Source organism: Xiphias gladius, chromosome 15 (genome assembly GCF_016859285.1).
Source record: "Xiphias gladius isolate SHS-SW01 ecotype Sanya breed wild chromosome 15, ASM1685928v1, whole genome shotgun sequence".
NCBI lineage: Eukaryota > Metazoa > Chordata > Actinopteri > Istiophoriformes > Xiphiidae > Xiphias > Xiphias gladius.
The window spans coordinates 19690523-19703255 of NC_053414.1; the positions used below are offsets into that span (position 1 = coordinate 19690523).

Here is a 12733-nt window from a genome sequence, read left to right on the forward strand (position 1 = left end):
GTGTTCTCCCCCCCACCCCCGAAAACTGGCTGACCATACAGACCACTGGGCTTCATAACAAATCGGACAATGGAAAATTCAACAAAACACCAGTGAGTGACTGGGTTCCAAGTTGAAAGTGACCAGAAGGATCTGGGCTTGCCGACGTCAATGATTAGGTGCCACCGGACATACATAGTCATGTATGGAAACAGAGACATGCTACGAGGTTGTCAAATAATCTTCTCTCAGCTTATATGTTGTGATAGATATCAAAAATGCGCTTAGATCTAAACCTACAAAAAAAGAACATTTAATAGCTGAGTCAATCCCTTTGAGAAGACAAATTAAAATAATTAAGCTGATGATTGGTAGGGCCAGTCACATGGCCAGGCCTTCTTACTGCCCAGTGACAGAGTTGGTCACCAGTTGTGTCCTGTACCACTTGCTGGCTCAGAGGTGAAACTGTGCAAGATTTCAGCTATTTCTTCAGTTACAAAACAAACTAAAAAAGGCGGCTTGGGAAGGACCTGGGCCAGAGAGCACTTAAGGCTAATATTAGTGCTGAGAAACAAATGTTAACATAACTAGTAAAAGTCTTTGAACCACATCATTGGCCATGGACATGCTGGGAATGGTTGTTTTAAGTCTTATTTTGGGATGATTTTTTTTTTCTTTTTTTTTGGAGGGAAAAGGAAAGTCTCAGATGGCAGCTTTGATTGCTTCTCCTAAAAACACTTCACACAGAATGTCATGTATACTTATGCAAAAAACTAAAAACACTTAAAAGGTTTCTTTGTGTTGTGTCTCACTTCAGTTTGTTTTATATGATGCATTTCAAAAATATCAAAAGGAAAAAAAAAATTGCTTTTTTTTCCCCACAAACGGTAAACCAAACAAAAAAAAAGGACAAAAGTAAAACAGAAGGACTGGAGTCTGCAGTCTATGTGGTAGGGACCCCCTCCTTCTGAATCACAATTCACAGTTCACAACAGTTCAAATTGATACTGATTATCGCCACATGATTTGCTTGGGTTTTGCTCCTGTTCATACTGAATATTTTTTTTTTTTTTTTTTTTTCCCCCACCCCACCCTCCACCGATGGCTTACATGACATGGTGGTAGGCGGGTTGGTTGGTTGGTTAGTGTATCGTGGTATCTTCCTACATGGACTCCCCACTCAGCAGATCTCCAGGCAGTAGGGTGTTTATGGGGGTGGGGCTCCCAATCACGCGGGCATCCTCTCCGCTCGGTGGTCCCCACAGGCTGGAGTACTGGGGCACCCCGCCCCACAGCAGGTCGCTTCCACTGGCCTTTCCTCCACCGCCGCTGCTGCTCCACTGGCCAATTGAGTGGGACTGCGATGCCCCACCCATCCGATTTTGATTGGTTCCCGGGTTGGCCTGCCAGCTAGTGGTGTTTGCCCCTAGAGACTGACCTTGTGCAAAGAAGCGGTTCACCTCCTCCTCGCCGGCAAACTCCGCCAGGATGGTGGTGTTTCCAAGCACACACCTTAAGGAGGACAAAAGAGGAAATCACTGGTCTTACAGTGAAAATCCTGCCACAAATAAGGAGCTAATTGTTTAAATTTTTTGAAAATGTGCTTTGTGTGAAAATGGGCCGGCATACACCTCAGATACTTTTTAAGCAAATGGTACTGTTTATTCAGGGCTTGATCATGCCATTATACTTTGTCATCGACCGCCTTAACCACATTTCTTGCAGCTGGTAATGAAAAGTAGGTCACACGTTCTTGTGCTTTGTTTCCATGACAACCATTTGCCACCATTAGCAAAACAAAATTAGGTACAAATCTTAGGCACTTACAGATGAAGGACAGACAACGTGTCCCCAGACTGGCTCTACACTGGTATTTTCTCCCAGTCCACTTTCATGATTACAATAATCACTGTACTATTACAACACAGCTGACTACACAGCATGACCCCCCCCCACCTACTCTTCCGTGTGACTACCCAGACACAAAAATAACACTGTCTGCACACATCCAAAAAGCTGAATTGTTCTCAGCATGGGAAAACACCAAAAAGAAACCCGGAGTTTTGGATTCACCCCATTTCTTTCTCTATTAAAGCTCTTTCCCTTTAATATAAAAAAGGCTGCAGAGGTTAAAAGAAAAAAAGTGCAAAAATTAATTTAACTTCAGCTTCCTGAGCCCATTTTGGCTGATGAAAGAGACTTTGCTGAGGCTTACATGTGCAGAGACTTCTGGGCCTTGGCAGCCTCGTCCTTGGAGCTGTAGCGCACCACGGCGTTCCCCTGGGTCAGGTTGAGGTGGAATGTGATCAGGGGGCCGTGCTGCATGCACAGGGTCCGCAGAGTTGAACCATCAATCTGGACATAGAAGAAGACCAAAGTGCAAAAAGTCTCAGTTAGAACTAATATCTGACTTTATTCATCTATTTTACACACTGTATTTTTAGTGGCAATTTATTTCTCTTACTCACTGTCCATCCTCTTTCTGTTGACCTAATTTGTTTTCTTTCTTTGTTGTTGTTGTTGTTTGAGTACTGTTGCACTGATACTTCATTTACCTTTGTTTTTGTTTGTTTTTTTAACCTCACTTTAGTTATTTTACTTGAATTTTCTCAACTCTGCAAATAAATACATGACACGCAAGCATTTATATCACACTTACTCAAGAGGGAAAGTGAAAGCACAAAATCCTGTTTGTTCCACTCTGACTATCCTACCCTAAAGCCGTCAAATGACTCATTGATGATTGTCTTTTCCTTTTTTTGGAGAGATGACACCGATTCATGAGCTGATCTATCTTTGAATTCCTCATGTTTACATGCTTGCTGTACTCATAATACAGCGTGGCTTCAATCCAGCAAGAATTAGCATCAAAGCGTACGTACTTGTGGGGTGAGATTCCTCAGCACCAGCCAGCTGCTGGTCCTGGTGGAGCTGTCGGTACTCCAGGTGGTTCCCTCTGTAAGAGATATGAAGACACAGTCAAATATAGTGTAAAGTATAAAGAGTTTTATTTGAAGAAAAGTAAGATTTTCTGTGACTTTGTCACTACAAGCTATTGCCTTTGCATTACAGTCATCTGGTTCAATGTTAAACAATAAAAACAAGTTAGTCCAACAAGCAATTGGATAATAAAAAGCCTGGATGCCTCGTCTTTTCAAAAGCACTAAGACAGTAAAAAGTGAGTTTGTGACAGATTTCAAGTGACAGTGCCCTTATAATGTGATTGTATAAGGGAAACTGTATTGCAGAGTTTAACAGAAAAAACCAGGCCACCTTCCACCGACTGCTATCTACTTCCACACACAATTCTTTTCCGTGCAACTAAAAAGTACTCTTTCCTCCTTCAAATGCATGAATGTAGATGTGCCATGTCAAAACAGGGTCACATACATGATGTTTCAGCGTGGCTTTTTGCGGAGACGGTAAACCTCAAAATGTCAGTTTAGCAGGGTGTATTCTGCCAGCACTTGTAGAGCCATTGCTGCAAGCGCTCAGTCACAGCTGTAAACCGCACCACACCTATGCATCTACAGTCACGTCTGTGTTTGCTGGGTGTGAAATAATTGATACAGACGGATATCTGTTCTTTTACTTTGGTCAAAGTTGCCTTTGATTCAAGACTTCGCTGAAATGTCTTAATTTACTACAGATGATGTAAGTAGATTCAATTCAGCAATTTGAGAAAAATTCCAGCTGCAACATGATATTTGTTTCTTCTTAAGTTAATAGACTATATTGTTACTGTTATAAGATATTTTAAGGATATCTTGTCCATATAGGGAGAAACACCTCAAAATGAAACCTTAGTCTCAAAATTGTTGATATACCTTTGTAAGTTGCAAATGTATAGAATTCATTTGGACAACATTCATTCAATATTATGCTTTGAATTGCAGTTGAAAACTCTGAAGGAATGGTGCGTGAGTTTGTCAGCTAGAGAGACAGTGATAGTGTCCAGTCAGTTCCTTTAGGTGTTTCTCATAAAAACGAGTGCTTACCAGAGGAGTATGAGCCGCTCCAGCCTTGGGCGAGGCCCAGTGAATTGCCACCCCAGGTGGAGGAGGGCTTGGTGTTGGTGAGGCCTGGCGGTGGTCGAGAAGGAGCCGTGGTGCTGCGGGGCCCCTGGGGGACTTTCCACAACTCATGGGACAGAGAGGCTTGGCTCTGGGAGATGGGCCCTGGGGACCAGGTGGACTTCATGTCAGATAGTTTACCTTTACACAGGGAGATGAGGGGGAGATAGAGGACAGTTGAGAGAATAAAGTTAGGGACAAAGATGTAGAGATAGAACCAAGCTCCCTTAGGGAGAGCGTCTAAAAAAACACTGATGCAAACAGCAATACAAGCCACTAATTCCTATTTTCTATTGTGTACTTAAAGTACCCGAGAACTGTAACTAATCAAAATTTTAATCTTCTTAATCTTGAAAATGTTGATGATTTATTTGAACTAAATCAGATAAAACTCAGTGCACCCACCCGAGATCTTTATGTTTCAGTAGTGAACTCAATCATTACACAAAAATGATCAATTACTCACATGGAGTACGAGAGGAAACTAGGTCTACTGTCCAATTAGGAAAGACTGAAAGTCATATCATTATCTTTCTCTCAGAGAACTCTTAAGACGCTGTGTTAACCAAGCTGATCTGGAGTTATGTGCAATCTCTGTCTTCCCTTGAAAAGTTTAGCAAAAGCAAAAAAGATGCTAGTGTCTAAATATAGTCCATTGTACAAGTCACATCTCAAATGACATCTCTCAAAGGAGAGAACTCAATTCTTCATGAATTCCTTTCCTTTTTCTTTAAAGCACGCGCACACAAACACACGCACACACGCGGACACACACGCACACACACAAAACACACAGTGTGTACGGATGTCATGACCAGCTGGGGTGAGGCTTGTTTTTGCCGGTTGGATCAAAGAGGCACAGATGGTTGAAGGTCACATTTAGGGAAGGGTGCTGTCTTAGTATTGGTAAAGGTGTTGACTAAAAGGTACAGAGGGAGCAAGGTCAGGGTTTGGGTAAGTTTTAGGATAAGTAAGGAGCCTAACACAGTGTTGTATGACTGTGTTATGACTATTAGGGCTTCTTTTTGGGTGAGGAGGGGTTTAGCAGGTCCACACATGGAGGGAGGATACTCGGAATGTGTACCTGAGCTGTCTCCATCAGAGGACGACAGACTGAAAGAGCTAGAGAAGCCACTGATTGGCCAGTCACTGCTGGTTGGAGGCAGAGAGCCATTCTGAAGTGGAGGAGCTGGGGAAGTGGCTATACGGTCATAGAGTAACAGTTTTGTGGGCAGAGACAGAGAGGCAAAAAAAAAAAAACAAACAAACAAAAAAAACAAAAACAAGTAACTTCATGTCAACATCAGTAAAAGAACATGATACCGAAGCCAGTGGTGGAGTATAGATAGTAACATGGGTCAGCTTGTCTAAGTGAATATTAATTTACACTTTACACAGCATGTTTTAAGTTAGGGTTACCGGTTTTCTTAAATTGATACTTAACGCCTTGCTTCTGTTCATACCTCCATTCCTGTCGCGCAGCAGGTATCGGTTGACATCGTGGATGTTGGTGTTGATGGTGGGCCCGCTGGGGACGCTGCCAGGGGTCATGTTAGGGTCATTCTCTGGATCGATGTTCTGAAGGCCCTTCCATGGTACACCTGGGCAGAACTCTAAGGGTGAAAAATAAAGTGCTGAATAAAGGCTTTATTTTTAAAACAGCAAGATCAAATCATGCATAAACTTACAGATGACCATTACATTTCATGACTTCCTTACAGTTTAAACAATTCACAACAAGCCTCTAAGCGACTGCTTTCTTCATAATTATTTGTAAACTTTTTTTTGTAGTTGATTGTAAACTCAATGCTCTTTCGCAGTCAACTTTTACTGTTCAATGCTGATTGTAACTTCCCAACCCCCAGCCCTCTCAGGTTTGACCCTCACATAAGTAATTCTCCAACTGTGGGAAGAACTGCTAAAACCAACCCCAAAAACAGGAACAGAATGAAGGCTGAGAAGAAAGTATCACCAACTATAGACCAGTATGAAAACTTAAAAAGGTACAACGTTTTTTTTTTTTTATCTTCTCCTCACCTGGGGGCCAGTTAATGTTGGTCCCATTGGAGATCTTTTCATTGGGGCTCTTGCCCTGGCCCCAGCTGTCCGGAGGCACCAGGGGGCTGGTAGGGGACTCAGAGCTGGACATAAGATTGTAAGGGCTGTATGAGTCCTCCAGCTGGGGGGGCTTCCCAGGGGGGCCCAGGGTAGAGGCAGCAGATATGGCACCTAGCATATACAAAAACCAAAAAAAAAAAAGAAAAAAAAGAAATGAAATGCAGTTTGACTAAATACAATGGTAATACTGTAAAGTGAAAAAACAATATACAGTTTAACTTATTTGCACAGATTATAGGAATTATGTTGTATGTAAGAGTCTTTAACTCTCTTTTTTTCATAACATCAGCTTTAAGAAGTTCTTATGTAGGCAAAACATTAACACTATAAATACAGATTTAGGCCTTTTTCAGACTTAAATGTCACCGGTGCGATGTCTCAAGTAAGATTACTGATGGCCTGAGTGCCTTCCAAAGCTATCAATACCTATTTCCAACGCACATGGACAGGAAAATGGATGACACTTAAGAGTAATGTTTTTTGCTGATAGATTCTTATGAAAGTGAATGTTTGCTGCAAGAATGTGAGTAGAAAAAATAGGTGCAAATCCAAATGTTAAAATCCTTAAATGTTAAAATTGAAAGTGTAGAAGTCAACAAGTTAGTGTCAGTGAGCATTTTACACATCAAGACAATATACAGTCCAATTGTGTTTTGGCAGAGAAGTCCGCATTGGCCCAAATATAAAAATGCCTTTTTTTCTGGAAATTACATTTGAAAATTGTATGAGTCATATATTCATTCCACTAAATGCAATAGTTGCATGAGTGTTTGTTTGCTTGTCTGCAACATACCATGCTTATTGAGGTTGTTCTCCATGTTTGAGGAGTTGCCAGAGTCCATGGAGTTGGGGTGTGTCCACTGGGACAGGCGGGATTGGGGCTGAGGGGGCTCCTTCAGGGACAGACCCCCAACCTCCATGCAGTTTACATTCATGTTTGGATTCAGTCCAGCTGCACATACAAAAAAAAATTCTTTTTATTTTATTCATAATATGTATGTTGGCAGTGGATGATTTTTATATTTGTATCTGTTAACAAAAATCTAGCAGATGAAAACTGTTACTCTCAACAAGCAAGCTACATTTAGTCGAATTCACAATGTTTGAGCAAAAGTGACCACCAAAATACTCTTTTCAACATGGTGCTGTCCCTATCTTAGACTCACAGAGAGGGTAGGGGCTGTAGGTGTTGGGCGAAGATGGCGGCTCTTTGGTGTGCAGTGTGTCGGCGAGGCCCGGAGCCTGGTGTGGGCCTGTGAAGGGGTCCAGGGTTGATTTGCCGGAGCCAGGACCTCCGGCGGGGCCACCAGAGGGATGCAGACCAGTGGAGGAGGAAGTGGAGGAGGAATGAGAGGGAAGTTGCTGCTGCTTCATCAGCAGCGCCTGGTACAGCTGACGCTGGTGCTGCTGGATCTGCTGCTGCATGTTGGTGATTGTACGTGCAACCTGGGAGAAAAGAGAGGGGTTGTCACAAAGATGTATCATAAAAAGAAGTGTTGGGCAATGAGGGGATGAAAGCAGAAATCAAACTTTGATGGCAAAAGCCAGCTGGAAGAAAAAATAACAATAATTTAAAAAAAAACCAAAAAAAAACAAACCAAGAAATCGAGAAAGAAAAAGTGAGGAGGTGGAAAAATGCACAGAAAAGAAGGTGAAAAAACAGAAAACCAAGGTGGAAGCAGACATGATATGGAAGAGGTAGAGAAAAATGGTGGGAGAAGCAAGAACTTGTTCAAAATAGCATCCCCAGGCCTTGTCTTAAAGGCAGGCCACTGATATCTAACAAAAAGAACCAAAATTTCAAAAAGGAGAACAAACTCCTTCTCATTTTCATAAAAGGAGAACAGCTTGTTGGCTAATATTGAATGAGAAGTTCCCATGCAATAATCTTGACGTTTGAGCAACTCTTGTTTAACGATGCACGTTTTTTTCCCCTCTGTTATTGTTATGGTATCATGTGAAATCTTTGTTAGGAAAAAATAAGTTGTATCACAGTGTTTTGAGTCAGTGCACACACGTGGTCCTACGTATAAAATTAACAAATATGATCATAATTTTCATGACTTTAATGATACATTTGTTGACCCACTTGCTGCTCTTGTTGTCTAATGGGACCGGAAACGTTGCGCTGCGCCTGCATCATCTGCTGCTGGATTTGTAAACGCTGGTACGCCTAAATGAAGGGAACCCAAAGTACAATTCATTAATAAAAAACACATGAATGGAGGGAAAAATTAAAACAGACTAAGAGAGATTTGTCAACTGCTTCCATCTGATAAAAATACTTTCTCATGTGTTTTCACATGGACACATTCTTAATTCTTCATTGGATTTTTGTCAGTCATTGCAAAAATGACAAAAAGCCAGACATGTTTTGTTATTGTGTGCTTGGTTTCATTTCCTTACCATTCAGGATAGAGCCTGGACCTCTTTAAGAAGTACACAACACACACTCTCTGCCAAAAGTCTACAAGATGGGCTACAAAAACTTAGGGGGAAAGAGGGCTGTTGACTCACCATTTGGAGTTGCTGAAGTTGGTACAACAGGGTCATTTGTTGAGGGTTTATTGGTGAGGTTAAAAGTGCAGGGTTCAGACCTATGTTTTTTGCTGCAAACTGCAAGAGCTGTGCTTGGACCTGGAGGGAAGGGAAGAATGGGGAGGCAGAAACGGGAGAATACAAGTTAGTCATTACAAATCCCAACAACAGCACAAGAGCAGCTTCTAGCAAGGTAAAACTCGTCAATACTATGTACTACTTCACCACTACTATGTGTGCAAAGAGGAAAAGAGAAGAGAAAAGGTCTGGCTGAGGAGTTTTGTACAGCCAAGAGGTTTAAACAGTCACAGTATTGTTCCCAAACAATAACTTGTGATGTTTTTATCTTCACGATATATTTCTGCTGATTTACTTATAAAATTTTAAATTTTCAAAGAGTATGATAGACTGAAATTATATTACCAATTTTGGCTTCTTCATATTGCTCAGATTATGCATTAAGTGTTAAGTGTTAAACTAAAAAGTTGATAATATCTATTATAAACAATCATTGTCTATGTCACTGGTCATAGTCATTAAATTTGTTAAAGAATTTTCCCTGAGAAAGACTGGTGACCTGTCCAGGGTGTACCCCAGCTCTCACCCAATGTCAGCTGGGATTTGCTCCAGCCCCCCAGCAACCCTCAAAGGATAAAGGGTATAGCTAATGGATGGATGGATTGATGGATGGTTATTTCAGCATCACTGTGATGCAGCTCAAATTACAGCCGCATTCCCAAAGTCAGGGCACAGTTTTAATAGTGTAAGACGTGGAATTAGGAAAAAATGCAGAAGAAAGATGTACTAGTGGAGAAATCAATATTTACAATTTTGAGTGTCAAATTTTGTGCCCTGGTCATAGGGCAACCAGTACAATCTGTCAGCAAACTTTTACCTGGTCCTGTGTATTATGAACTGACATAGCTCCACGTTACACATCCAATATATCCATTATTAGGTGCGTGTAGCTACCTGAGGGGAGAGAAACTGAGGCACTTGAGCACGTAGACTAGGCTGGGAGGAGCTGAGAGGTGGCACAGGTGGCTGAGGAGGCTGCTGCATGGCCCGGGTTTGTGCTGCTCCACTACTGCCAAACATTCCACTGGGTATCTGTAGGTAGGAGTCATAAAAGCACAATTAAATTATTCAAAAGCTCCATGTTTATTCAAATTACTGAGGCCATTTTACGCCAATTCATAACTGAGGAGTTGAGCTACCGAACTGGGAGGAAATGTGTGTATTTTTGGTCCATCCAGCAAACAGATACACAATACTTCAAGAGTAAGGTCAAGAGTTGATTCTCCAATTGTCAAGTCTTTATGAATTTGATGGGTTCATTCAATACACAAATGAATGCACTTGATTTGGATGAAAAAGAAAACTTAAAGTGCACTCAAAAACCAATTGTCTATGTCTAAAAACACTTTTCAAGGCATTTACCCTCAAGGTCTAGCTTCACACTACACCTTGCACACCAAAGCATACAGCATATTGAACACCAAGTGAGAGATGCCAGTTGTGTCAATCATGAAACTGTGACTGTTTTGATTTTTCAAATGGCCCAAAAACGATTAGCCTGTAAAAGGTAGCTTCATCCACAATTTGGATTCCATGATGCTGGGAGAGGTCTTTCAATTCAGTGCAAACAAAACAAAAGAGCCCGCATACAGTGTCTTTGTTTTGGCTTTGAGGACATACTGTACTTTTTCTGGGCCATGGCTGCCTCTGGGGGTGATATTTGATAGGGGATAACTATCTGATTTTAATGGGCACTTCAGGCAAGGTCATACACATAAGTGAGCAATAGAAAACTAGATATTTGGGAACGCATGCGAGTAGAGAGGTGGGGGTGTATAACAAATTCAATCTATATGTTATCGCTGTAACGGCATGATATACATATTAAATTAAATGAATAAATTCTGCACGTCCTGCACAATGCCATTAAATTTTGACTGTTAATAAAATTATGTATTGCACAGAATAAGGTTTTTCTGTCAGTCTATTCCCTTGTTAATAAAGCAGCTGTGAAGTACTCTGTTTTTCACTGTACATTCAAATGTATAGTGTATAGTCTAATGTATAGGAAAAATTACAGCTGCACAAATTATTGCTGTTCTGTATATTATCAGAAAACTCCCACTGTCTGAACAATGTTAAATCAACATTAACAGAACATTATAAGCTTCAAAAAGGCATTTTTAACTGCAGATTTACCTGCCATTTATTAAACACTGTCAAGTGCTTCTGTTATATTTTTCAACTCCAGTTAATTTCTGTCGCCTTGTGTAGTACAAGTGCGCTGTGTTACCTGTCTGTTGTTCAAGTTTTGCATGGCCAGCCCCGGGTTGCCCTGTCCCAGACCCTGCCCAGGAAGGCTACTGTTGGCCAGGGGGAGCTTCAGGCTGGGGGAAGGCAGAAACGGTGATGGGGGGGCGTCATCTGACAGAACACCATCCTGGGCCAGAGCAAAATAAATGGTTAATGGGAGAATAAAGAGATAGGGGAAAAAAAAGCATTAATCATTACACATTGCAAACTCTTCTTAACCTTTCTTTGGAACACAAGACAAAATAGTTATAATGTAAAAATATAAAAAACAAAATGACAATAAATTGATCAGTTGCTTTTTTTTTTTTAACCTTGTCAAGAAAGGTGGTGCGATCAGAGGGGTCTTTGGAGAGTGCAGAGGGCCGACACACCATGGGCTTGTTCATGCCGTTGCTGTAATCAGACATGCCCATGCCCCGCTTGTCCAGATCTGTCTTCTTCTCCAACAGAGCGCCTGGAAGCCGAAACGAGGATAGCAAGGATTATTATGAAATCTAAACATGGAAATATATTGAATGACAAAACCAAATGAGAAATGTATGGCTTGGTATCATTCCCAGCTGAATCAAAGCAGAGATGAAGCAACAGTGTTGAATCATGAATTCAATCATTTGAAATAATGAAAAAACGGCCTATTTGTGCTGTTACACTGATTAAAACCATTTCATATTAGCGTTTTGCAATATGAAAGGACGAACACTCTACACAAATGTGTTGGTGAACTTACTCATGGCCTGGTCAAGGTTCATGTTGTTGCTCTTCAAAGCCTCCTCAGCAGGGTCTCTCTGTAAGACATGGATAACACAAGCTTGTCAGTGATCTTGATTTAATTGTAGGAAGGTTTAGAGTTAATCTTTTTTCCACAACTGAACTGTTTTCTCAAGTTGAGATGGCTACATTTATTATTTGATGGTTTATTTCCCCCCTAACTGATTGTGTATATCGTCATATGTTTCTACCCTGTACAGAAGAGGATTCTGTATTCAATTAGAAGTTTAAAAGTTGCATATATGAGTAAAAACGAGAAAGAAAGATCTTTCTAAAAGAAAGCTTGTCAGTTCGTTGTGTCAATGTCAGAACTATACCGGAAAGCCCATGTCAGTGAGCTGTTTGATGAGACGGTTCATGATCCAGGCCTCATCTGGCTTGTTGCCCATCTTCCCCTGACAACACACAAGCAAAATATTTTTAATTCATTTTACTAACAATATAATTCCTTCAAATGACAATAATTCCCAACATTAACATCTGCCATTATATTTACGACTGAAGTGAAGTGTGTTCTCTGACCTTGCTTGGGCCTTTCCTCGGCCCATTTCCCCAAGAGTTGCATGAGGAGCTGCTTTCCTGGGAGGTGGGGCTGTTCCACATGTCCCCATCTTCGGTGTCCCATTGGCCGGTAGACATGCCCATCTCCTCTACTCCACCTCCCCAGCCATCTTGCATAGGTTTGGGGCCTACAAAAGAGACATCAAACACAGAATGAAAATTGAGAAAACAAGAACAATACATTTAGTTGACTATCTGTTAGTTTTTTAGAATGTTTGTTGATGTGAAATGCACACTGAGAATACAAAAGCCATTTCAGAGGATGAGCAGCAGGTAATTTTCAACCTGACCACTTGGTGCCACTGTTGCTATTTGACACAGCATTTTTCCCCAACACCTCGCTCTATAATTTCCAACATTTCAAA

At 41.2% G+C, this 12733-nt stretch overlaps 1 protein-coding gene across 4 annotated transcripts in view; it reads right to left on the reverse strand.

The window, feature by feature from the left end:
* Positions 1-309: 309 nt before the first annotated feature.
* tnrc6c2 (trinucleotide repeat containing adaptor 6C2) overlaps positions 310-12733 on the reverse strand; it is a 50610-nt gene continuing 38186 nt past the window's right edge. For 2 of the 4 annotated variants that reach the window (XM_040146320.1, XM_040146322.1), the window contains 17 exons: positions 12330-12496; positions 12125-12202; positions 11767-11824; positions 11351-11493; positions 11020-11166; positions 9681-9818; positions 8688-8807; positions 8260-8343; positions 7337-7616; positions 6964-7122; positions 6090-6281; positions 5516-5665; positions 5137-5253; positions 3978-4193; positions 2862-2935; positions 2195-2334; positions 310-1491 (listed from right to left, as the gene is read on the reverse strand). In XM_040146320.1, coding sequence (XP_040002254.1) covers positions 1143-1491; positions 2195-2334; positions 2862-2935; positions 3978-4193; positions 5137-5253; positions 5516-5665; positions 6090-6281; positions 6964-7122; positions 7337-7616; positions 8260-8343; positions 8688-8807; positions 9681-9818; positions 11020-11166; positions 11351-11493; positions 11767-11824; positions 12125-12202; positions 12330-12496 — 2612 coding nt within the window. In that variant the 3' untranslated portion in view covers positions 310-1142. The remainder of the gene's footprint in view (positions 1492-2194; positions 2335-2861; positions 2936-3977; positions 4194-5136; positions 5254-5515; positions 5666-6089; positions 6282-6963; positions 7123-7336; positions 7617-8259; positions 8344-8687; positions 8808-9680; positions 9819-11019; positions 11167-11350; positions 11494-11766; positions 11825-12124; positions 12203-12329; positions 12497-12733) is intronic. The other 2 variants (XM_040146321.1, XM_040146323.1) reach the window with 1 other exon arrangement.